Consider the following 27193-nt stretch of genomic DNA (forward strand, 5'->3'; position numbering starts at 1 on the left):
ATCACCAACAGGGTTGCCAGATTGGGTGCATCAACGCCGTCACCAAGAAGCGTTTGAAATTTGACCCACAATTTGGAAAAAAAAAAAAAAAAAACCCTACCCAAAATATTATATATATAAAATATTGTCGCAAGATGGATTGGATAATGTGTAAATAATAAAGAAAAAGAGTTTAGCGTTTATAAAAATTAATGATTGCTGGGCTGAGCGGTATTGGTAACTCTTTTCAGGAGTAGCTAGCCTGTTAAAAAAAACAAAAATCGTTAGAAAATCACCACATGACGTCACAGTCTGATCATTTGCTTCTCAAAACATGTTACGCACGTGTTAAAGTGAGTCGGAGTCATTTAGGATGGTGTTGTGGCACCAGCTGTAAAGCAGAGAGGCTAAGCAATTTGCGTGGCATGCAAACGTGTGGTCACTGTGCCACAGAAGCAGTGTTTCTGGAACAAACAAGAGCCCATTTATTTATTTTTTTTTCAACAGCCTAATTTGCATATTCATCATGATTTGCATATCAGAACAAGGTACACATGGGTTCAAGTGGGATTCCAGTATCCTTAGTACCTTGGCATGATGGACAGCAAGAACCAAATTTGCAGTCTTTGAGTCAATCATGTTTCAACTTCCAACCCCATTTAGTTTATTGACCATGATGCAATATGATTTGAGGCTATGCATACATGCAAAGATTTTTTTAGCCATCTGTATGAATGCAGTCAGAATATACTGTTTATTTGCATCCAACCCGAACGGTATGTGCTTTTAATCACTTCTTGACCAAGGAGTTCAGACTGTCAGCACAATACATTTTAGAGTTTCATACTTAATCAAGAATCTGGAACAAGGTTGTTCTGGATGTAGAAAATAAGATAAAATGCACACATTATCAATAATGTCTTATCTTTCTAATGTAATACAATATTACATCATTATTAATTATATAAAACATGAAATAATGATCTTTTATATATTACATTTTTCCTGAGAAATGCTGTTGTAACTGTGTTATCAACTGTGTCCCCTATGACATCAGCACATCATTACAACATCAACAATAATTACATTAATCTCATTACATATACACTATATTGCCAAAAGTTTTGGGATACCCCTCCAAATCATTGAATTCAGGTGTTGTTTTTCAGGGTTTGGGCTTGGCCTCTTAGTTCCAGTGAAAGGAACTCTTAATGCTTCGGCATACCAAGACATTTTGAACAATTTCATGCTCCCAATTTTGTTAGAACAGTTTTGGGATGGTCCCTTCCTGTTCCAACATGACTTAATACCAGTGCACAGAGCAAGGTCCATAAAGACATGGATGAGCAAATATGGGGGAACTTGACTGGCCTGCACAGAGTCCTGACCTTAACCCGATAGAACACCTTTAGGATGAATTAGAGCGGAGACTGCAAGCCATTCCAAAACTGGGATGTCTACCTTTACATGCACATAAATTTAATACGGAGTTTGCCCACCCTTTGCAGCTATAACAGCTTCAACTCTTCTAGGAAGGCTTTCCACAAGGTTTAGGAGTGTGTTTATGGGAATTTTTGACCGTTCTTCATTTGTGAGGTCATGCACTGATGTTGGGCAAGAAGGTCTGGCTCACAGTCTCTGCTCTAATTCATCCCAAAGGTGTTCTGTCGGGTTGAGGTCAGGACTCTGTGCAGGCCAGTCAAGTTCCTCCACACCAAACTCACTCATCCATGTCTGTATGGACCTTGATTTTTGAACTGGTGTGCAGTCATGTTGGAACAGGAAGGGGCCATCCCCAAACTGTTCCCACAGAGTTGGGAGCATGAAATTGTCCAAGATGTCTTGGTTCACTGAAGCATTAAGAATTTCTTTCACTGGAACTAAAGGGCCAAGCCCAACCCCTGAAAAACAAAACCTGAAATCAATGATTTTGAGGAGTGTCTTGAAACTTTTAGCAATATAGTGTATTTTAATATTTACATATTGAATTTGTTTCCAGGTGAAATTGTTTTTTAATGCAAATAGTTGACAGAGTAATGACAATGTTAGCCAAGGTGGGCCGGATGACAGACATCTGATTTTGGGTGAGGCAAGCCTCAATGAATATAAATGAGTGCAACCACTGATTTACACTAACCAGATAAGGGTTTCACGATGGGGGAGACTTATCATTTTAATAACTAAATCTATGTAAATATCAGAGAAACAGACACAAGCAGAGAGGAGAGAGAGATCGTATGGCTTCACATCAGAGGATGAAGCTTTTGACTTCATCTTGAAAAGGAGGCATGATGGCTCAGTGGTTAAAGTTTTGTGCTACTGATTAGAAAGCTGTAAACTCAAATCTCAGTGCCAAACTACCAGCTGCAGCTATCTTACACAAGAACTTAAACCCTTAGTTGCATATAGATATGGCCATCAGCCATATAGGCAAATGTAAAAATGGTAATTATTTGAAGCATTCCGACAGTGTATGCTAGTAACATCTGGTGGTCAAAATGGTGAAATACAGCTATTAATTTATGGCATCCTAATGTATGGTTGCTGATTTGAAAAAACTTTCAAAAAAGAATACAAGTACACTAGATGGGCAAAAGGTTTTGGACATGCTATTCGACAGTTAGTCCCTATTTGCAAAATAATCTCCTCTCTTCTGGGAACGTTTTTCACTACATTTTGCATTCACTCACGTTTGTTGATGGTGGAGCGGCTGGCAGTTTTATGCCCCAGGATGCCCTTATGTCTATCTCACTTTCTAGCTCTCCATTTTAGTTATGCTGCGTTCACAAGCACACATGATTGTAATCTCATCACTTGGAGCTACTTACTGCTGCTGAGGATGGCTCCACATGGAAAGACTGGAGATACGTGTAATTACTGTGGAAAATACCACTAAGATACCATAGAGATGGCTTTTACCACAATCCGTTTTGAACTCAAGTCTACATCATGGAACATTTTATAACTATAAAACTATAATGAAATCAGAATTTATGCTAATGCATTGCTCAAAAGCTCCTGGTTACACAATTGCACTTGACTATATAGTGTAGGAAATTATCTCATTATTTGTTGTCTCCCAGATGATGATAATTCCCCTTTTCGAGTGTGGTTCCTGTTTGTGTTTCTTCTTCATGTTTCAGTGAGTTTTACCTTGCCAACATTGCTTCTGGCTCACTGATTTCAATTATAGAATTTATTTTCTGAATTTTTCCTGTAAAGCTGATTTGTGACAATGTCCGTGGTTAAAAATGCTATACAAATAAAACTGAATTGAATTGAAATGAATTTTGGATTCCCAGACACTGATGTTGGGTAAGGCCTGGTGCACACTCAGCACTCTAGTTCATCTCAAAGGTGTTCAATAGGGTTGAGGTTGCAGCTTTATGCAGACCACTCAAGTTCTTCTACTCCAGCCTTGGCAAGGTCACTTTGTAAAGCCCCTGTAGTTGCAGTGAAGATTTTTAATACTACAGAATACAAAGACTATGCAAAACTGTCCGCAAACCTTTGGCCATATAGATTAACGGGGAACATATAAAAGTGAAGACCACTACCAATTAAGAAAAAAACAAAAAAACACTTTAACCCATATTTTTTATTCCTTAATGTATTCATTTGTAAGTTTTTCGCACCCCAGAAACTATCAGTGCAAATACAATCCAAAGAGGAGGAAAATTGCTCTATCAGGCAACAATGATTTAGCCCGAAGACAATTCTCCTCCCTTCTTATTCCCATCAAATTTCTCAAACCCTGCCTCTCCCCAAGGTCTCAAAGGTAAACGTGTCAGAATGATGTAACCCATACATACTACATACTGTAACAGCTTCTAGCGCCAAGATTAAATAACTAGATTTGATCTGATCCATTTATGTGACTTGCTTCTTAGGAGTCTTGATTACAGAAAATAAAAATGACTTGAGTCAAATCAATGTATTGTAATGTAAGAAAGAGTCAGATCAATGTATTGTAATGTGTAGTATATAGATATAAAATATAGATTTTGTTACAAAACTAGCTCACCATGGTGTCTTTCTCCAACTCTGAGAGACAGAGACACAGAGACCGAGACCGAGACCGAGAGAGAGACTTACCATACATTGTCAGTTGTCATGACTGGAAAAGCCTGATTGGAGAGACTGAGGCCAGACCAGCGACTGACAGAACACACACAAATATATATATACTTCAATAACAGACGCATGTGCCAATTTTAAAAACCACCAGCTACCCCTGCTCTCCACAGCAGGCATCACAAAATATGAATTGCGAAGGTGCAGAGAATTCTAAAGCCAGTGTTTAGTAGGGGGAAACTACTAGCACTTAGATAAAATGTATCATTACAATAAAATAATATGATGTCCCTGTATGTCTGAGCTCAAAATATCACTTGATGCATGTATTATAGTCCTTTCTAATATTATTTTGGATTATTTTCCAAAAAGCTGGTCAATAATTGGAGTGGAGTTTGACAGTATGAAGATTAATTAATGAATTTAATTTCATTTAATGCATCACCTTTGTCAACAGCATTACACCAGAAAGCCTGTAGTTATGCTGATGATAAAAATGAAAAACTTTAAAATATGGGAAAAAAAACCCCAAAAAAACACACACACATTTATAAATTAGCTTAATGTTTTGAAGCAACCGTGTGAAAATCTGCTTATGTATTTACAAAAAAAACAGGTTTGGATTATTTGTTAGTTACGGTAGCTGGACAGCACACTGAGCAGACTGGATGCAAGTAATACGCAAGAGTATTTCAAAAAGGCAATTTACCAGAGCCAAGTTACTCAGCTCTATATGAGTCATGATTGTGGTATGCCTTCAGCGTACCCAGTATTTTCCAGTGCGCATAGCAACAGCCTAAACACCACAGTGAAAGTAATTCCCAGCACTTGGGGCTCCCTCACAGTGCCACTCAGACATGTGTTTTTAAGAGATCCCTCCCTCTCTGGCGCTTCACACACCCACTCGCGGATGCTCCACAGTGCAATTGTGGGATGAAAGTCTGACCGGATGTGTGTTTGTAAGAAGTGCTTAACTGGATCCAGATGTGGAGAATGAGACTCGGCCCACCACAGCTGCAAAGGCAGCAGGAGACCTTCGCCTTTGATTAGAAAGAGAGCTGCCTTTTCCCCCCTCTCTCTGTATCTATGCAATGCTTTGCTGTAGTGTAAACTTGAGAACGTGCCAAGATACCTCCACTCACTTTCAACATTTTAACAATTATAACAAAATCATTATTAGCATTAGTCAGTTAGATTAGCCAGTGTCAAAAATATTCTTTCGGGTCAGTACACTATTGCAAAATATTACGAGCTCACCATGTACGTAATTTGTAAATATTATTTATTTATTCATTCAAACTTTATTCAAAGGGTGCAGACCTTTGTGTAAACTATCCCACAGTGTCAATACAAAACAAGAGTAAAATCTTCAACACTATAACCATTTTTATAGCAAGCACTAAACCAATGACAATTATTTAATGCAACACTGGATCTATCTTTCAGAGATGTGCAGGTCAAGGAAAATTGTAGCAAAGTAGAATAGTACTTTTGATGATGAACATATTAAACATTTACGCAAGGAGAAGTCCATTTAGGACATATGAATGTGTTGAATGTCTTCTAGAGCAGAGATGAATGGTTCTGCTGAGGCTAGAGGGTGGTGCTCAGGTCCACAAACATTTCAGAAGTCAGAAATGAAGAGACTATCAAGGATCACAATTATTATAGAATTAGAAACAAAGGCTGAACCTCTAAACAGCTTGCGGCTATGCTTAGCAAAACAAAAGGTCCTTATTATCTGGATGATTTCTTCAGAGCATATCTTCCTTTCAAGGGGCAATATCTAAATCTGCAGCATTAGCACCATGCTTGTGCTTTACTCCAGACCTAAAAACCCAACTCACAAAAACACATTTTAACAATTTAAAACTTTCGTTTAAAAGTGGACTGTAATATGAAATGATTCATTATTTTTGGTGTGTGTATGCATGCGTGTCGTTCTGTCTGGGAGGGTAGGGGACTAGAAGCTGTGAAAGCTTTTAGATGAGCCATTTAGTCATCTTCATCATCACTCAGCACCCGGTTGCGCCTTCGCTTAGCAGGAGCCGAGCGAGTTTCCTCGTCTGAGTGATTTCCTCCCTCAGTTTCTGTATTCATTTTAGAAGGAGAGGCCTCACCTGCAAAAAAGCAAAAAAAAAATAAAATAAAATAAAATAAAATAGCAGCTTTATGACCAGATCACACCTTTCACAAAACAATGGCAACATCTGATTATTTTCAGAGCATTAACAGACCCTACTTATATAATTTATATTATATGGCCAAAAGTGTGTGGATTCCCCTCCTAATTAGTGAGTTGAGGATGTTTTAGCCAAACCCATAGATAAAGTGAACATGGAATCAAGCACAAAAATGCATACTCCATAGACAAACGTTGGTAGTAGCATGGGACATACAAAAGCTTACTGTGACTTTTTTGGGTGGGATGGTAGCTTAAGTGGTTATGGCTCTGGGTAACTGACCAGAAGATCAGGGTTCAAGCCCCAGCTCTGCCAAGCTGCCACCCTTAAACAAGGAACCCCAACCCACCCTGCTCCAGGGAGGCTGCATCATGGCTTACCCTGAGCTCTGACCCCAACCCCCAAGGATGGGATATGTGAAGAAAGAATTTCACAGTGCAGTAATGTATATATGACAAATAAAGACAACTTTAAACCTAAGTGCTATTATTGTTAAGAGAAACAACTCAGCCATGAAGAAACAGCCCGGGGTTGCTGAGTGGTCAAATACATACTACATAAAAATAGCCTATCCTCTGTTGCATTGCTCCCTACAGCATGCGAAACTGCCCTTGGAAGTAACATTAACCCAAGAACTACATGTTGAGAGCTTCATGAAAATGTGCTTCATTGGCCAAGCCTAAGATTACTATGCACAATGCCGAGCCTTGGCTAGAGTTATGTAAAGCATGCCACCACTGGACTGTAGAGTAGTGGAAATGTGCGCGCTGGAGAAATGAATCATGCTATCTGGCAGCCTGATGGACAAATCCGGGTTTGGCGGATGTCGGGAGAACTCTATCTACCAAAATGTATAGTGCCAACAGTAAAAGGTGGTGTACGGATATTCAAGTCCCATAGCTACCCTATAAAATCTTGTTGAATAGTTTAACACAACTTGGCAACTCCATATCAATTCCCATGGTTTTGGACTGGATAATCAACAAACTCATACTCCTATATAGCAAAGGAGAAAAAGAAAATACACCGTCCTTCAATTCTATTTCATTTATTTATGTGAAAGTTTGTGGGGACCTGACCATCACACCCATATGCTGGTTGACACAATTGACTAGGATGTCTTTATATGCGGCTGCATTACATTTTCCCCTTAATGGAACAAAAGGGCCCAAAACTGTTGACGCATGACAACGCTCTGTGTAAGAGAGGTTTACAAAGACATGGTCGGCACAAAAAAGCGTATTTGGGTATGACTGATCAGGCATCTACATAATTGGCCATAAATTATGATCAAAAATAGTGCAAAAGAAAGAATTTAGGTCGAACTAATGGACACTGAATGTATTGGATTTTGAAATATTTTACAGTACCTCTCTCATCCTCATCATCATCACTGTCCAGCACACGACTCCTCTTCACTGAGGTTTTACCTTCAACAGCAGCAGAACTAGAATACAGAAAGGGCTTATTATTCAGACCGAAACAAAGCCAAGACCCTCTGGTGTAATACAGCTGGCAGCATTGAGCCTTAGAAAAAATTCTTTTCAAACTCCTCAACTATATAAAGTAGCTGTTTCAATCCCAGTTAGTACTGATTCTTTTGAGAGATGTTCTGCACTACAACTGGTGAACTCAAGCCCACTAAGGCAGATAAAACACTTAGCAGTTTGTACAAAGTATTGCACCAAGGAGGGCAAAGTCATTGAACCTGGATGAATTTGTTGGTATGTTTGCAACATTTCAGGAAAGATGTTCTGCAGTCAACTAGAAACCACAAGAAATAAAACTTTCAAGTTTGTGGTTTCAAATCAGATTAGCATGTTTTTGAACATTTTTTTACTTCCCTCAATTCACCACAAAAATGTCCCTGATGACAGATACTTGTAGAAGAAGAAAAAACACAGTTTAGAAGAGAAGTTTTAGAACATTGAAGAAGTGACCTGTCTCCTATTTGTTAAAATCTATTTTGTTTTAGTTACTCTTGTGTGGTGAATATATTCAGAGCAATAAACAGGAAAAAAACAAAAACATTTTCACGAAGCTAGGAAACCAGATAACATCGGTCACATCTGCATTACTCCTTGCACAGATGTCTGGGTTGTAACAATGACAATATACATGGATGTGCCTTGTGAGTGTAGTGCAAACCAAATCAGATTTGGGCAATTTGCAATGCAGACACAAATTAGATCTGTCCTGGTATGTGCAAAATAGGTATTGCCCTTAATACTGAACTTGATAGTACAAACTTGTTATTTTCTTGAAAGTCTCAGCCTCACATGTTACACACACGAACCGTTGGCTGAACGCCTGATGCATATGGCACATAAAATTGGAAACATTTCAGGGGTTTTGAAATCAGCAGATTGGTTGGAATTCTAGGATTTTAACAGTCCAACTGAACACAAAGCAATTGTTACCCTCACGCAAGAAGTAACCCATCATGTTTACAATTGTGACAATGAGTGCTTATGAGGCTCAGCTAAATGTTGGACTTTTTTAAATTATGTGAAATTCATGGTACAGACTCATTAATTTGCACAATTTTCTTAAATGAACGATCTATGATTGCACATGGGTCTGTTTTTGTTTTTCACTCTTTATGACTGTGATTTGTTGCATTACATGTCAGTCAAATCCCCTTTTGGGTGGTCCTTGGCCAATAAAAGCTGCTATGAAGTCCAGACCTTCTGCAGTCAGTCTGAAGGTCTGGCTACAATGAGACAATTTTCTTGATGGCTAAATATATGGTAACATTTTCACTCACCAGCGACTTTAAGTACACGTACATTTAAGCTGTTATCGAGTCTGCCAATCCAGTGGGAGCAGCACAATGCAAAAATCATGCAGATATAGTTAAAGAGCCTCAGTTAATACACACTGACAGGTCACACGTTTCCCCGTTCTGATGTTTGATGCAAGCATCAACTGAAACGCTTCTATCTGTGTGGATTTTTGTATTGTTCTTCAGATTTAAGTCAAGAATTTTGACTGTATATATTGCTTATTATGCTTAACAAGTACTTGTTTACAATAAAGCAACATTTTTTGAAGACCTAGATTAAAACAGTGCTGAGAATAGGGGACTTATTTTTCAGGGATATAAGAGGACTTACCTTTCTGCTCCACTTTCAGAAGTGGTATCCACATCAGCAGATTTTTCTAAAAAAGGAGAGAAATACATAGTTTCTTGAACACTAAATAGGCAAGATCCTATTGAAGTAAACCTCAAATGTTACCACTACTTTCATGACTGTAAAAAAAATAATTGTAAAAACAAAAATTATCTAAAAAGCCTACAATCACGACTTACTTTTGGTGTCTTCAGAGGAATGCTTTCTCTGGCGTGCCAGCAGCAGGGCTCGGAGTGCCTGAGCTCTAAGCTCCTGCGAGTCTTCGCCTTCATCATCGTTCTGCGCCAATTCAGGGTCCACGGTCATCCCTGTTTCAATTTCCTCTTGAACGTTGACCTCACTTTCCTCTGCCAGGTTGAGAGATCCCGCAATTGACCGTAGCTGATAGATGCTCATAGTTGCAGGAATCCTCCAAAAAGACTCCTGGTCATTGAAAGAATTCCAAGAATGCCGATATTTAGTATTCAGGAAATTTGTTTATTATACAGCAGTCATCAAAACATGTGCCAGCAGCCAATCCGGAAGACACCAAGTCATTAAATGAAAAGGTGTAAATAATCCACCCATTCATACCAACCCAGTTTTAGGCTGAGCAAAAATAGTGAAACAGATAGTCTTTAAGAAAATTACATTAAATAATATTTGCTTGCCATAGCAGCATGAGGCAGAGAACCCATTGACAAACTGTTGCATTCTTCATTTCTGATGCTGTTCAAGGCTTGTACTCCAGCTTCTTTTTTAAGTTGCTGAAATCGAGCAAGCCCAGTCAGTCGCGTGTTCTGATATTTTTGATCACTTAAAAAAATGCATGGGTTTACACCAGGGGTGTCCAATCTTATCCAGAAGGGGCCAGTGTGGGTGCAGATTTTCGTTCCAACCAAGCAGAAGCCACAGCTAAGTCTACTGAAAGCCAAGATCAACTGATTAAAAAGGTGGAATTAGGTGTGACCCCTGCTTGATTGGTATGAAAACCTGCACCCACACCGGCCCTTTGCGGATAAGATTGGACACTCCAGGTTTACACAAAAGGTACCATGTTCTAAGTTGCTGAACACATCTAGGTGTAAACAGGAGATCTCAAACCCTAATGTCTTCAGTGTATAGCAAAGAAACAGCCTTATGTGTGTGTGTGTGTGTGTGTGTTTGTGTGTGTGTATGAGAGAGATTAACATAAAATGTATATAGTGTCTTTCCAAAGATTTCTACAACACAAAAAATACAGACTGTGTTACTTAATACTGGGCTTTCATAGAGGAGATTCTCAAAACTAAGGGAAGCACAAATTAAAAGGTATAAGACTGTGATGGTAAACAACAATCATCCTCATTTTGCACCTGGAACCTCCAGGGAAAGTCTAGTTAAAATCTAGTTTTAAACCTGTTCATCAGCTGGTGCACGGATGCCAACTTTGTGAAGAAGCCTTTGAAAATTTAGGTTGTCCATGGCGTCTTCATTCTCCTCTGTCAGAGGAACCAGTGCCACAGGGTGAGAAACACCTGAGGAATTCAACAAAGCCACTTGTGTCAATAATAGTGACTGAAGGCTTCATGCACTAAATACATTATCTAGCTGCATTCATCTAGACTAAAGTTTAAGAAATAGCTATTTGCTTGCTACTCTAAAAACATAGCAACTGATGTACTACTTATATTTTAAATTATAATTACCATCTTCTTCCCGATCATCTGCTGCTCTGTTCAGGCAGTTCTGAAGCCACAAGATCGGGCCCGACATGCCTGTTTAGAGTGAAAAACACCAGTCTAAATCAAACTGTCACGTACCCATTACAAACAGCCCCCCCCCTTCCCCACACCTCATCAATATTTACCTTCTCCCCGTAAGCTCTGAGCCATAGATGCCACACTGGCATTTTTTTCCACGACACTTTCTCGCCTGTTGACCTTCTTTTGACGGACAGGTCTAATTTCTTCTTTTTCTCCTTCATCATGATCATCATCTTCCTCCAGTTCTTCATCTTGCTCCTCATCTCCGTCAATCATATCATCTCTAGGTTCTCCACTAAGGTCAGCAAAAAAGTCCTCTTCAGCCTGTCCAAATGAGAACAATACATTAAAAACTTTGCAAAGGTCGAAGATGCAGCTGGGTAAGGAGAACTATTGATCAATTAAAAAAAATAAACTTTTGGATTCTACCATTCCTCGGCTTTTCCCAGCAGTATTACGTCGTCGTTTCTTATACAGCTCTTTGCGCTCAGACACCAGGCCCATGCTGATGATCTTATCCACGACTCGTGCTCTGGAGCGTTTAGCGGTCAGGCGCTTCAGTATATTCCCCAGCACATCTACAAAAACAGTCAGTCATTCAGAGCAGGTCACTTGTAAGCTACTAATATGGGATTATTTTGTCAAAATGTAAATTTAAGCCTTTATTCCAATTGTTCCCTAATGGTTCCAAAGCCATGCTTGAAGATGGAAGTTTGTTTCTTTAGTTTTCCACTTGACCTACAAGGCTAACATAGCTAAAAAGTAAGACGAACTTGTATATCTGATTAGCTTCCTCTTTTAGATTAATACAAATGATGTGGAAATCTTAAAACTCCTAGGGTTAGGGTTAGCTATGCAGTTACTACTATGCAGAACTGGCACCAAAAAGCTCTCCTCCTCATTTGGTAATATAACTTGATAACCAAATGAAAATTAGACTTGAAAACTGATCATCTGAATAATATGGATTAACTGACATAGCTTAGGGGAAACAGAAAAACACATCAAAACTTGCCATCAGAGTCTTTGTATTCCTCAAACAGCATCTGCAGCTCCTGTTCCTGCTCCTCAGTCCAGAGCACAATACTCGTACCTTTTCTTTACAAAAAGACAGGAGAGTAAGTTGTTAGTTAAGGCCACCTAATTTCTTAAATTGTCTCCAGTAAAAACAGTGTTAAATCTATTGCGAAAAAGACAGGCACATCATTTCATGACTGCATTAAATTTATGAAAGGCATTCTCATATGAGCAGCAATGAACTGAGAAAAATTAAGAACAAAGTAAGTTGTCTACACATGCATACCTTAAAGAAATAAAGAAGCCTTTACTTGTCACATATACAAATACAGCACACTGAAATTGCATTTCATTTGAGCCACTACTGCCCAACCAAATGAAAGTGATAAACATGTTAAAATCTATAGTTCTTGAAAAATCTAAAAGGTAACAGTTCCTGAAAAAGTGACCACATGCTCCATAAAAAAATACCATCATATCAACCTGTGCAAATTACACATTTCATTCTGTCAGAAGAAGATACTCAAGCACCTCTCTTTCTTCAGGTCCTTTACACTGTCCACAAGACCCATAGACACCATCTGGACCACAACCTGTCGTCTGGTGCGTTCTGTGCTGAGCAATGGCAGAATGGTCTCCACAATGTCAGGAACTGATGTATAGACACAAAAACAAAAAAAAAGACGCAATATAAAAACTGTCACTGATGCTGATTCTAAGCAGCTACAAATTCTGAAAATTAAACAGACACCAATAGCATTAGTTTATATTAATATTAACCAAAGAATTTTTTTTTAATATAAGATGTACACATTCATACACATGCAGAAGGAGTCTCACCTTCAGAATCCTTGTGTTCCTCATATACTCGTCGAAGCTCCTCTTCTTCCTCTGGTGTCCAAATGACTTTTTTCTTAGCACCATCACTACTACACAAGCATCCAAATAATATTGAGACCATAAACATTCTGCAAAATTCTACAAACATTTGCAAAGAGCCCTCCTGTCATATATTAAAAAACAAAGTTTGAATATAACATGCAAAAATATAAGTAGTTGATTTGGTTGATCCTTAAGCCACTTTGTTCAAAAAGTAAAGATTTATGAAATGTTCATTTTGGATACTGACGAGGACAAGCACATAAAACACACACTCACTCATCTGCACTGTAGCCTTCAGTCATCTGTCTCACACTGTGAACATTCTTCCAGAAAAGTAGCTCGATGAAGGCTTTGCTGTTATTAGTAGTGAGAGAGATGAATCGGTTCACAACATACTTGGCAAAAGTAACCAGCTCCTGTCAGAGGGAAAACGAGAAGAGACACATTAAAGGACACTTCTTATATCATTGCACCATTTCATAAAGTAGTCTTAAGCAAGATAGCTCAGTAGATCCCCATCAGCTGGCCCATGATTGAAAAGATTCAGATCTTTATCTTATTTTCAGTATGTTGCCATAATAATGACTGTAAGGCAATTTCCTTGCCTTCCATCACATCCTGTGACCTATACTATACAGATGCATTCGGCTCATTTTAATATTCTCTTTTGTAGCTTTTTTGATAGATGAGTTAAAGTATGGTTATATTTATGTGAACAATTCTCCCACAGTGAAAACTGTAATAATCAGAAAATTACAAACCCTATTAAAAGGATTACAAGCTTTCAGAGTTAAACATCAATGCACTTGATACAAGCAAGCTGCACATGTCCTATTTTTGCCAAGGCAGAGAACAGTGGCCTTGTTTTACTGATTAGAAAGTCATGAATTCAAATCCTGGTATGACGAAGCTGCCACCCTCAGGCCCCTGAGCAAGACACTTAACCCTCAATGGTTTATCTGTAAACTGTCTCAAGTCCTTTTGGATAAAGTCAAATGTAAACAAAGTTATACTGGTGTAAAATATGATGGTGGATTTTTGTAAACCACCTTATAGGCTGAGGCAGCAGGGTCAGTGAAGATTTTATTGAAGAGGTGGAATACAGAAAGCTGGAAAAGCAAAGCATCCATCTTCAGGTCCACAGCAACACGGTAAAGCATGCGGGCAATGCAGTGGTTGGTATGCGGTGTGTTTGTTGAGTACGAGCGCAGCAACACCAAATATGGCCGAACAATGTTTGGATTTGCAAACCTGGTAAGGGGGAAGAAAGAAAAAAAAGAAAAAGAAAAAATTGTCCTTACTAAGTTTATATTAATATGGCAATTATAAACACATTGTGAGCAAGCGCAGACCTGTATGTCCATTATGAAAATATTATACAGAGTAAGCTCCGAGATACAGAGAACGGTGAACTTGTATGGCATCATGAAAATGAATAAGCTTGTTATTAAACGAAGCACACCAAAAACTCTGGTGATTAGAAGCAGAGATGAATTTTCCTCAAAGTACATATGTGATTTAGAAAAATTCAAAACACTAGGCAAGTCTGAGATCTTTAACTCTGAATGCCTCTGCACACACCTCTTAATAAAATCCAAAAAGTTGAACTCAGTTTCAGACACTTGCACAGTCTCCAGTTCATCTTCCTCATCTAGCTCTGCCCCTTCCTCAACATCATCCATTGCAGGTTCTGTCTGAGCTGGTCCTGAATAACACAGAGGAACACACATCAGCAGGTTCAATATAGTTATTTATAGCTTTTTATTTATTTAGGTTAGAACGAATTACTGTTTATGAACCAAATAAAAATATATAATTAATTTTTTGCATACTTCTCTACAGAAGAAGTTTTTCAGGAATTTTACTTGCCTGTGTATACTTCATGCACTGGCTATTTTAAAATAAAGATACAGTCTATTTAGAGATTAGCTTACTGGGAAGTTCAGCAAAGAGAATCTGCTTCAGAAGATCAAGCTCTTCCTCAGGTTCCACCTCAGAAGAACCAAATACGTCTCCTTCTGGCCACACCTCGCTGAGAATGTGGAATAAACAGGTAACGGGTGTAATCAGTACTCAATACCCAAACAGAGAGCTTGAGTAAGGGAGAAATCATTCAATACTTTCATAGAAAACACATAATGTACACAAATAAATTGTCTCTATGAACTCTGTCAATAAACTGGCTGAAGAATAAAAGAGAATGTACTATGGAATTGAAACAGCTTGCTGTATTTGTTATATTTTCACGTTGGGGAAATATATTTATTTAGCATTTGCTTTGCTAGAAAGATTCTGCTCCCTGGACGAGAATTAAAATTTTTAAGAACATAATAAACATGACTGTCATTCAGAAGGAAGATCTAAATTTACCATTTCTGAACAGAGTAAATATCACTTTAAAAATATAATTTTCTTTGCTATTCTGATTGTTAAATGTCCATACGATTGCATTTAATTAAATAATAATAAAAAAAAAACAATTACAGTAGGACAGACACTGTATGCCAAGCTCTAGCTAGTTTATAGAATCTGTATACACTATATGCAGTTGCTTATACACAACCTAACATCATTCTTGTTACACACTGTGCAACACACTATGATAGAAACTTTTAGAAGCTTGTCTTATTTTGTAGCTCAGGTCAAAGAATCTCATGTTTAATGATGTTATTTAGATAGTGTCATGATTTACCGTGCAGCTCGCAGTAATCCGAGTGCTTCTGGCCCGGTGCGGGCAAACAAAGCATCCTGGATACGGATCATGGCTTCAGTCCGCTGTTCAGTAACAGGAACCTCAGAAGCGGCGTCAAAGGGCACCACACCCTCTCGCAGAGCTTCTGATAACTGAAATGGTTATAGAGGATCATTTTTAAACTGTATTCATTATAACTGAATGTCTCGGCATGCAGGATTCATTCAGAATTTCACTCAGTTAAATCCACCAGTGTGCAGATCTGTACAGTACACCATTGTAACACAAGGAAAAAAAAAATCATCCTTTGCTAATACAAAGAAAATCCACATATGTCGAACTCCTAGTACTCGCGGTAGCAGTCAATTACATTTTTGTCTAGAAAGCCAAGATAGAAATTATATCTGATGTTGGTGGCACTGCTTGTCATGATCACAAAACTCTACAATCCTGAAATTTATATTTGTAGACCAACAAGGTGAATACCAAATATTATTAGAAGATACAAGTGATGTTTCTGTGCAAAAACACACAAAAACTAACCTTCAGCCTGCAACACCTCCTTTTTATTAAGCACATAAGATGTGAATAATATTTGATGCTCATGTTATCCACAACATTACTTCTTCTGGCATGTCGTACACACAGCAGAAAGTTAAAGACTGTAAAACAACTAGTGCTTTAGACCTGTACTGTACCTGTTTTGTATGCCAAATTTTTCTCTCTCATGGAGCATATGCAGAACAGCAGCAGCTACAAAAGTTACTTTCTTCTCTAGCATGCAATAATAAGGCTTAAGTCTATTCTTTTCTGTCAGTGTGCAGATAAAAAGTGATTACTGACTGGGGGAGGCAGCCCATGTATTCATCCTGCGTGATCACTGGCTGGATAGAAGTTAAAAACTTTAATAAAACCAGAAATTTTTTAAATTTAAATATATAAATAAATATCCCTTAATATAATTTTTTAACCAAGATCCAGGTAAGAACCTTGTAGTATTTGTGTTTCTCTGAAAAGTCAAGCTGAGAAGCCTAGTACATAGAGCCATTCAAGTCAACAGCCTTGATTTACATAGAAAAAAATAATAAACACAGTGAGAGAAAACAGCAATCATGGTTCATTATGCCTTTTTTTTTTTTACTTTAACATTTTAAAGGGAGAAATGCTTAAAAACACACATGCCTGAAAGCCAGAGGCCCTGAGCTCCTGAGACACGATTTGCCATGTTTCCTCCAGTGCTTCTGGAGTATTCTCCATCTGCACAGTTGAACTCTTTTTCTTCTTTCTCCTTTTTGTCTTTTTTTTCTTTTAAAAAAAGGAAAAAAGGACACACACACAGAGAGAGAGAGGACAGAACATGAGTAACTGCAACAAGTCAGTTTTTACTGGGGGTGTGTTGACACTTCGTGTAAAAATATGCAAAAATATATCTGCATTGTGGAAATGTGTGATGGAGAGTTGAAATCAGCATTCTATTGATTATGCATGTAATGCATTTGCATTGTTTAAACATCAGAGCTGCAGAGAGTGTGTATATGTCCAGTATGATGCTCATGTGGTTGCAGTCTTTTGCAGGAAGTCTACAATTTCTATACATGTGAAATCCAATAGCCCCATATTTCCATATTGTGATGACCAGTACACATTATACACAGCTACATTATAAAGATTGGAGAGCATTTCAAACCAGAGTACATGGAAATCTACTCTATTTCTGCTCAGTGGTTTTCAGTCTATTATTTGACTGAACTATTTGACTATTTAATCAAAATCAAAAATGCTATGGGTGTACCTGCAGTATTAAACCTATGTCCATAAATATTTTGGACATTTTTATTTTTGTTTCATACAAAGAAAATGCACCTTGTTTTGCATTGTTCCTTCAAATTTAGTTAAAATATTCTGAGAACTGAATCCAAATCATGAAGCCAGAATTGTGATTATACCCCAAGTTTTTACCAAGGCATTCACATGCACTGGTAAATGAATCTGAGACAACAACATGGATTATCTATTAAAGTAATCAATAAACCAATAAAAGTTGTTCACTCAATATAGTCATTCTCCTGTTAACCAAGTTTAAAAAAAAAAAAGTGGAAATATCTCAGTATCTGTGTGAAATCTGTGTGGAACACAGTTCCTATGGGGAAAAAACCCCCACAAAAGGCAGGTTAATATCCTAACTATACATGTTCTCTCAATTGCTCAGTTGGACAGTGAGTTTTCCAAAGATTTTTCCCCTGAATTTTCCACCCTTGTTGTGCTCACCTGCACAAGCAGATTGTTTCGGCCCTTGCAGAAACGTTCGAGCATTCGTAAAAACAGATGCGTGGATTCTACCAGATCACGCAGAAATGAGCGGGGCTGCATTCGCTCATCAAACTTTCGCAAGAGGGTGAGGAAAATCTCTCTGAACTCCATCAGATAGAAGATATTACCTGTAAGCAATGAAGCGAGGATGATCAGACATTCAGAGTGAATAAAATGAAATAAAGATGACTTAGTAGTAACGATGCAACGTGCAAAAATTAGGAGGCAACACACAACAACTGCTTAAATAAGATAAAACCCAGCAATATACAGCAAGTAGTCAAACATAGCAGCCAAACATTCTTAACATGGCAGAAAGACACACAGATCTGGAGAAGAAATGCTGTGTAGAAAACAGTCGCTGCAAGACTAATCTGTATTTATCCTATGCCAGAAGACAGGAAAAAAACAAAACCCAGACTACCTTACTAAATTACGATGGACAGTACATAGTGCATCACTTTGGGCACAGCTTATTAGATACACAGATTTATCTTGCATGTTGTAAAATATACTACTCAAATGGTACTTGTTGGCTAGTAAGACCAGTACATTGACAATCTACGCAATAAATAAATATATACACTGATTTTCTCCAAGCAAGCCGTCTCATGCTCTAGTCTAGAGCAACCAGAAGCTGTAAAAACAAATGCATTGAAAGAGCTTTTAAAAGTCATTAAAATGTTCTGCTTTAACATTTAATGTTTCTTACTCTTGATAACATTTGCACTCTGGCGGATGTTCTCATCTTTTGAGTGATCCATTTCATTTACAGTCATCAAAAGTTCTTGGTAGGCTTTCAAAGCCAAATGCATCCTGCAAGATGGATATAAACAATAATAAATTATTAATTATTGTCAAATTCTTAAAAGTTCAAATTTAGTGATGGAGCAGCTGTGTGATGATGGAGTGATTGCGTGATGGAGTGTTCTGACCTGCGAGACCACGATGTGGCCTCTTTGCGATCGGTGAGCATCATCTCATAGTAGTTGGTGATGTTCTTCTCTATGAAGTGGAAGGTACGAATGGAGAGAGTCTCAGAGACAAGCTCAGGCCTGCAACCATTTCCACGATTAAAGGCCATGAAGAAGCTCAGAGCCCAGAGGTAATACATTTCATCATGCTGCTGGCCCTGTTCACGAATTAATGACTCCTGTAAAAGAAAGTACAAATGATCAACAAACAGGAGATGATTAGAAAGAACAGTAAAGGGGCAAAAGGTGTCTTTCTTAGGACAAGAGTCAAATAAACCTTGGCATGAATGACAAGCAGATAATTAAAAAATTAACTCTGTTAAAAAAAATACAGAAGTAATAAGTGAAAATATAAATACATAAGTAATAATGTGCAGGTATAATAATAATAAAAAGAAGAATAAGAAAAAGGGGGTTATATGGCTATAAATTATCATTAGGTTTTATGACAGCTGAGTTTCTTAATACCATGTTAGCACAAACATCTTAGCTAAACAGTTGCACATGAATTACATTATACACTGTCCTGACCAAGATGACCTAAGCTTTACCATATGTGTTTGGGAAACAGGACTCGGTGTCTAAAAAAAACCTTTTTAACACAAACTTTACAACAAATTTTATTTAGATGGAAATGGTGGCCACCTTGACAAGGTACATGAGTCTATTGTAGCAGTGCTCCAGGAAGTCTACGCAGAATTCACGCAGGAAGAGCCGCACATTGAGTACAGAGCGGCGCTGGGTCTTGGGGTCTCGGGCGGTCTGTTTACGCTTGGGGATGCGTCTCACGGCCTTCCCAGAGTCATGAGAATAGTTCTTAAACTGAGAGGAAAAAAGAAAAATCTGACTTAAAAAAATTTTACCTAATGAATTCCCCCCTCACATCCGGCATACATTCTCGTTATTGTTAACAACTAATTGTGTTAGTTAAAGATTTTAATCCGTCAGAAATGCCAGCCAAAGCCCATGCAATATTCTCAAAAGGTTTGTGTATGAACTTTAGGTTTCATGTTTGCTTCTATGTGACTGTCACTGAAAATGAATATGGAGGACTAATTGTTCAAATAAAAGTGACAAAAACAAATAGAAAAAATTTTGTTGTATTTTCTTACATGGCTCTCCTTAATTTTGTTGTATTTCCATTATTTTTTTATATTACTGTATAGGGAGACTATAATGTGGCAAACTAATAAGCAGTTAATAAGAACTCAACATGGAAGTAACAACTTTTAGTTTTACGTAAAATCCACAACTCATGACTGCAAAAAGTTAATAAGTCAATATCATATATGCTAAAGAAATACAATAATAATGTACAATTGACGTGAGTTTGTGATGAAGACGTGGTTACACAATGATAAAATTGGGAGCTGTTAACTGTTTCTTACATGTCTTGCCAAGTCAACTACAGCTGGGAGCAAGAGGAATACTGTGTAAATTCCATTATGTGCTCAAATAACATCTTTATTTTTATTGTCATTTACTCACATTGTGAAGTCCTTGGTGGAAAATGACATCTTTCTCACCAATAGACTTTAACCCCTGGACCACATATGAGCCTCGAAAACGTGAGTGCCTGAGACAGAGAAAACATGACTCTTTATAAGATTCACAGATATCTCAGTTATCATGAGCAAGTCATCAGATTAACAGTACAGTACACAAGTGTAGCAGATGTGAATTCCTTGCATGTTTCACATGCACTATAATGTTCTTGAACATCACTTTAACGTCCAATGAGCTGCTGAGGCTCACAGATGGTAGGGTCAGGTTTGGTACCAGCATTATAAATCCAATGAGCCAACTTGCTTTTCTCTCTAAAGGCTGGTGATCATGATGTTATGATGTGTGGAAAACAAAGAGAGGCCCTATCCATATACCTAATAAAGTGCATATAGTGTTCCTAATAAAGTGGTCATTTAGTGTATGTTTGAAAAGACTTTATCATTGTAAAAGTCACCTATTTACAACTATTAAAAATGTTTGTTACTACAGTACCCAGTATGTAGCAGCAAGGTATTAATACTTTAATACTCATTTTAAGTACATTAAAAAATTAAATAAGTAAATTTGTGACAAACGTAAAATAGGTACAAACTAATAAAAGTTAGCAGGTGTTAATCCTGCATGTGAGACATTAGTTTCTGTTGTTTACGACTGTCTAGAGATTTACTAAAGCAGTTATACATTTCTTATGATTCTGGGAAACATCAACAGACCGATTTTTTAATCAATAATGGGCATTACAGTGATGCAGACAATTCAGCTCACATGACTGTTTCCCTAAACTGCTTTTGAAAAATATCGAACACAGTGTTCAGAGAATCCATTATTTCATAACACAGTGCAAAATATAACTTAAATCCAAACATCCTACTTTACCTGGTTCCCCTCTGTAGCGTACGGCTCCGTTTCTCTGCCATCTCTTTCTGCCTGAGAGCTTCTAGCTCTTGTGTGTCTTTCTGTTTCTCCTGTATGGAGCGGCTTTGTCCTGCACTCACCAGCACCTCGGGAGTCTGAAGAGAGCAAAGACATTAAAATGCATAATAAAACATACAGTAACGAACAAAACACATTTAGAAAAGTTTCAAACTTTGAATATATTCTTTAGTTTACTGAACAGACCTGATCTCTAAACATGAGCGAGATGATCTCCAGCACATGCATACTCCACTGCTGCTCACTCTGAGCGCTGGCCAGGAACTTCAGCAGGTCATCCATCCCACTCATGTGGATTGCCCACAACAACTTATCATGTACACTGGCATCATCATCCACATTCTGCAGGGGTAGTATTTAAGCCAAAGAATTAAGAAACACCAATTTAATGTGTAATAATTTGGATAAGTGAAAACTAACTCATTTAGCAGAGACAAACAATCACAGGTGTAATTCCAACACACTGAAAGAGAAAGAAAACGTGTAAAGTGTGGAATATACACTATATCACTAAAGGGACTTGGTCACATGCCCATTGAATACCCCTTTCCAAAACCTCTCATCTAAGAAGGCGTTCTACTAACTTTTGGAGTGTGGGTGTGGGGATTTGTGCTCATACAGCCATAAAACACAAGATGGCAAGTGATGCCCATCACTTGGCACAAGCTTGGCATTCCAATCCAGTCAAAGGTGTTCACTGAGGTTGAGGTCAGTGCCTTAGTAAACTATGTTTTCATGTAGCTGGCTTTATGCACAGGGTGACTGTCATGCTGGCAGTGTAGGGAAATTTTTCCTACAACATACCGAGATCCTATGTGGGAAAATCCACATACAAGTGTTATGGCCAGGCGTTTACAGAACTTTGGGCATGTAGTAAATATTCCGCCTTATGTACACATATAACTGTTTCAGGAACAAGCTAAAGCACATTAACTCTAACCTTTTCCTCAGTGGGGTCAGCAGGGACATGCAGCACATTCCTGACGAGCAGCAGAATCCTCTCAATCAGCAAGTTATCCTCCTCCTGCCTCTGTTCCCAATCCTGATAAAACAAAAAAAATGGAGAAAAGAAATTAGGTTAATTAGATTAAATATAGATGTTTTTCCTCTTGTACATTCAAAACCAAGAACTGGCCTAGTTTTTTCCACCAACAACCCAAACTTGCATTCATTCTACACAAATTCTATATGGATGATTTTCTGATGGCTTTGTCCTACAAGAGGCCAGCACTGAGTGGACAAACTGGGTTCCACTCACCAGTTGCAGCAGGTTGTACAGCGTCTCACTCAGGACTGTAAACACTTTCTCGTTGGCAAATGCCTAGAAGCAAATAGATGAATAAAAATTAATACTTTTATATAATCAACCAATGCGTTTAAGCTCTTTACTGAGATTATATTTACCTCCTTGTATCCTTGTAGATAAGTCACAACTTGGAGGAAATGGTGTCGAAAAACTGCATCATTTGGGGTTTTTCCAAAGCAGAGAAGTGCAGGTTGGGTCAAGTTCACCATGAGCCTGCAAACAAATGTAAGCAAGTTTGCATTAAAACATTTTTTCCATCAGGCTAATCTGATGCCATGAATTCAGACAATATTTTTAACTGACTTCCATTCAGTTTAGTTTTCTACAGGTCAAATAAATATTCTGCTAAAATATATATTATTTATTTATATATATATATATACATACACACACAGATGCTATTTCATATTTTGATCATTTCCCTGTGGCACCATCCCCTCATCTCAGGTTTGGCAAATATACCTGATGCAGGCATCAAACAGAGGCTTGTCCTGTCCATGCTGAGTGATGATGAATAAAAGGTCATTCTGGAGGATCTTGCCGGCTCCCAGCTGCTGTCTTATGTCCCTTGTCTCATCCTCATGCCTCAGGTAGCGAATCAGGTCTTTAACACTCTCTAACGGAGAGGTCAAAAAGTTGGGAAACAAAGCAGTTTGTAAACCATGGGTTAGTCGAAAATGAGTGAAAATTTGTCCACAGTATGTTTCTCTTATATTTCAAGGCATTTGCATAAATACTGATAAGTAGGTATAATAAATATTGCCATTTGAATTGGCTGGAAGTTACATTTACCATGTTCCTGTTTTTTGTTGCTTGTTTTAAAAAATGCTTTAAAAGGACATGTGTCAGAGTGTAAGAGCATTAAAATGAATACAACTCTGATGTAATATAATTCTTAATTCATACAACTTGTATGTCTTCAAACCTTATCGGAAACAATCTTTATTGCTACAAAACCAGTGATGTGCTCCAGAGCTTTTAACATCGTTAAAAACATTTTATATAAACTAAAAATACTCGCCTGTCCTCCTAATATCAAATATTCGATCATTTCACATAGTATAGTTGAATTACTATTTAGCATGCTTAAACATCCAGTTAAGTTTTTCATGGTTAAATGAGATGCAGCAATCAAATATCATGAAACACAGGACTGGTATTTTAATGAATTTGCTATGCTTTGTGAGCTGTGTATTTTAGTTTATTAACCCCTGATGTAGGGTTATAGGTCACAGACCATTTTTTAAGATATGATACAAAATTTTCTTCTCATCAAATGTCATGATTGTCAAAAATAAGCAGCACAATTTTGCGGAGGAAAATCTTCATTACTGTGAAGTTACCTACACTGATCAGGCATAAAATTATGACCACTTGCCTAATATTGTGTTGGTCCCCCTTTTGCTACCAAAACAGCCCTGACCAGTCATACACTGTGTTCTGACACCTTTCTATCAGAACCAGCATTGGCGGTGGTGGCTCAAGTGGTTAAGACTCTGGGTCGTTGACCAGAAGATCGGGGGTTCAAGCCCCAGCGCCTTGAACACGGCCCTTAACCCTCACAGCTCCAGGGGCGCTGTATCATGGCTGACCCTGCACTCTGACCCCAACCTCCAAGGATGGGATATGCGAAGAAAGAGTTTCACTGTGACAAATTAAGGCTATTTCTTTTTTTTTTTTTCTATTTCTATTAACTTCTTCAGCAATTTGAGTAACAATCTGTTGGATTGGACCACACAGGACAGCCTTCACTCCCCATATACATCAATGAGCCTTGGCTGCCCATGACCCTGTCGCCGGTTCACCACTGTTCCTTCCTAGGACCTCTTTTGATAGATACTGGCCACTGCAGACCGGGAACACCCCACAAGAACTGCAGTTTTGGAGACGCTCTGATCCAGTCGTCTAGCCATCATAATTTAGCCCTTCGTCAAACTTGCTCAAATCCTTACGCTTGTCCATTTTTCCTGCTTCTAACACATCAAACCTAACAGGTGCCATGATGAGGAGATAATCAGCGTTATTCACTTCACCCGTCAGTGCTCATAATATTATGCCTGATCGGTGTATATCACATATCTGCGATATTCAAACTTTGGTACCTGTGTCTAAAATTGACAAAATGGGATCAAAACTCAACTTGTTATTACTTTCATTAGCACTGAATGCTCCATGGAAAATCGAAGATATGCACAGCTTTCAAGCAAGATGCTATATGGATTGTCCATCATGTGACTGAAAGCTCCAAGCATTGACTCACCCAAGCAGTCAGGCTCTTTGTGATATTTATCCTCCTCCAGATACCCGAGGGCACTGCAAGTGGCCAACAGCTCACAGTTCATCATGAACACATCCACACTGCAGCCGGGAACATAGAAGAGGTCACACAACACAAACTACACAACATTTCCAAAACCTCGACTGTTTCTCTGTATGTTAAAGGACAACTTTACACGAAGATAACAGAACAAGTGCATACACACACACACAATATATATATACAACTGTTATAAAGCTGCTAGCTCTACAGAACTGGAGCCTTACTGAATATAGAGTTAGCATTCAGCGACGACTTATACAACTTACCAGGAAAACTTTTAAAGCAATATATTTATAAAGACCAGCCTTCCTTTTTTTTTATTTATTTATAAGGTTTATTTCCGACACACTGTAGAAGGACAAACACTCAGCTGGCAGAAAAACTCGCGCTTATAAAATTCCCGCGCGTTCCACAGGATACCCGGAAGTCGTGTTCAGATCCAGTGACGCAGTATTAAAGGGACCTTGTCACTACTCGAACCGTACCTGAAACACAGTTTGTACTGCGCATGTGCGGCAAAGCGTGGGCAACTTTAATAATGATGAGGACCAGGATTTTTCTCCTTTTATACCAAGAGGGCCAGAACAGATTGTTGAACCACACTCACACATTATTTTTTACTTCATTTCCTTTTTATTTAGAAAGCACAATGTACTCAGAAAGAAGGTCTGATTTTGTTGTTATAAATAAATTAAAGCTAATCAATAGATAGATAAATATATGTCCATAATATATGCTTATATATATATATATATATATATATGTATGTATATATATATGTTTGTGAATATGCATGTACTCTGTTTAATGTCTGTATTAAGAATGAAGGTCATTTGAGATTATTTCGGATTGACTTAGGACACATGTTCTCACCCTGGATGTTTATAGTTTCTTTGCAAAAAAAAAAAGGCTGTATGACTGTACTTAAATACATGTTAAATAAAAACAAAATAGAAAAAAAGAAAGCACAATGTACAATGGATGCAATGTGTGTTTAAAGATTTTAACTACAAAACTTTGCAAGGATGCTCATTTTAATTCCAAAGGACAAACTTGTCAGTTCAAGATTCAAGATTTTTATTTGTCACATACATGATTGTACAAGTACAACAGAATAAAAAAATTTCAAGATAAAAAGATAAATAGATAAACACTCTAATTAGAAAGAAAATTAAAAGAAGAAAAAGAGAAAGATATGTACAACATATGTGCAATTAGACTGGTGTGGAGAATATAAGTTATACTGTGCAAATATGCAGACTAAAATATACGAACAATAATAACATACAACAATAGCATTGTTGTCATGATATAGTAAGTGACTGTGCTAATTATATCCAGTTATTACTGAGGTTGTGTGTTTAATGTTTGTATTGCCGAATGAAAAAAAAATCTACTGTTCAGTCTTTCAGTTCGTGCCCTGAGTGATCAGAGTAAAAGTTGACAAGCATTTCAGCTAAACTGTTTTGCTTTAAAATCTGTAACAAACAAGGCCTGCTTCAATTAGTAGCCTAGATAATGTGCTAACTTGCTGCATTGCTGTGTGGTTCAGGCAACAGCACAACACACGACAGAACGGCATTATAGAGGGTGATCAAGCTGGCCCGGAAAATTGCAGGGACAGATCTCCCCTCAATGCAGGACATCTACAATAAAAGGATCTGCAAATGGGCTTGCAACATTATCAAGGACACCACCCATCCCATTCACAGTTTCTTCACCTTAATGGAGTCTGGCAAGCGGTACCAGAGTACTGCGGCCAGAACATCCAGACTCCAGAAGAGTCTATATCCCAAGGCCATTAAACTGATAAATAGTCAAAACCTTCCACCTGTATCATCAGGGTAAATTCTGTCCGTTCAGTGGCACTCTGCACTTTTACTACTGAAACATCATACGCTCATAACAGATAAACAGGGACAATTCAAACACTGGACTTTACACTGACACTCTATCACCACTTGACACTTTAAAATTGTCACTTTATTGTTACCTGCCCTGCACATTTATACTGTGAAAAAAATGATCTTATTGTTGGTTGTTTTTCCAACTAGAATACGGGTCCTCTATTTTTCTTTCTCTCTCATTACTTTCTTTCTTTCTTTTCTTTTTTTTTAAAAGCTACTATTACTTATATTTTTAGTACACTTTACTGTATA

General features: G+C 37.9%; 1 protein-coding gene across 2 annotated transcripts; it reads right to left on the reverse strand.

The window, feature by feature from the left end:
* Window positions 1-5548: 5548 nt before the first annotated feature.
* Window positions 5549-25463, reverse strand: timeless (timeless circadian clock). 2 transcript variants are annotated; one of them, XM_058372825.1, is made up of 30 exons: window positions 25301-25463; window positions 24975-25072; window positions 23177-23330; window positions 22813-22927; window positions 22667-22729; window positions 22349-22450; window positions 21595-21750; window positions 21352-21485; window positions 20458-20545; window positions 19615-19791; window positions 18931-19148; window positions 18708-18811; window positions 17954-18123; window positions 16868-16990; window positions 15686-15837; window positions 14928-15025; window positions 14575-14698; window positions 14043-14244; window positions 13270-13409; window positions 12952-13037; window positions 12643-12763; window positions 12110-12192; window positions 11524-11672; window positions 11199-11418; window positions 11038-11106; window positions 10748-10866; window positions 9550-9793; window positions 9353-9398; window positions 7607-7683; window positions 5549-6173 (listed from the first exon to the last, which is right to left on the reverse strand). In XM_058372825.1, the coding sequence occupies exons 2-30, from the start codon at window positions 25057-25059 to the stop codon at window positions 6049-6051; spliced, it is 3744 nt and encodes a 1247-aa protein (XP_058228808.1). In that variant the 5' UTR covers window positions 25060-25072; window positions 25301-25463; the 3' UTR covers window positions 5549-6048. The 2 variants fall into 2 exon arrangements, with proteins under 2 accessions (XP_058228808.1, XP_058228807.1); XM_058372824.1 differs by having other exon boundaries at window positions 12952-13040; window positions 25301-25462.
* Between the last annotated feature and the right edge of the window lie 1730 nt (window positions 25464-27193).

Source organism: Hemibagrus wyckioides, linkage group LG21, assembly GCF_019097595.1.
Source record: "Hemibagrus wyckioides isolate EC202008001 linkage group LG21, SWU_Hwy_1.0, whole genome shotgun sequence".
Classification (NCBI taxonomy): Eukaryota; Metazoa; Chordata; class Actinopteri; order Siluriformes; family Bagridae; genus Hemibagrus; species Hemibagrus wyckioides.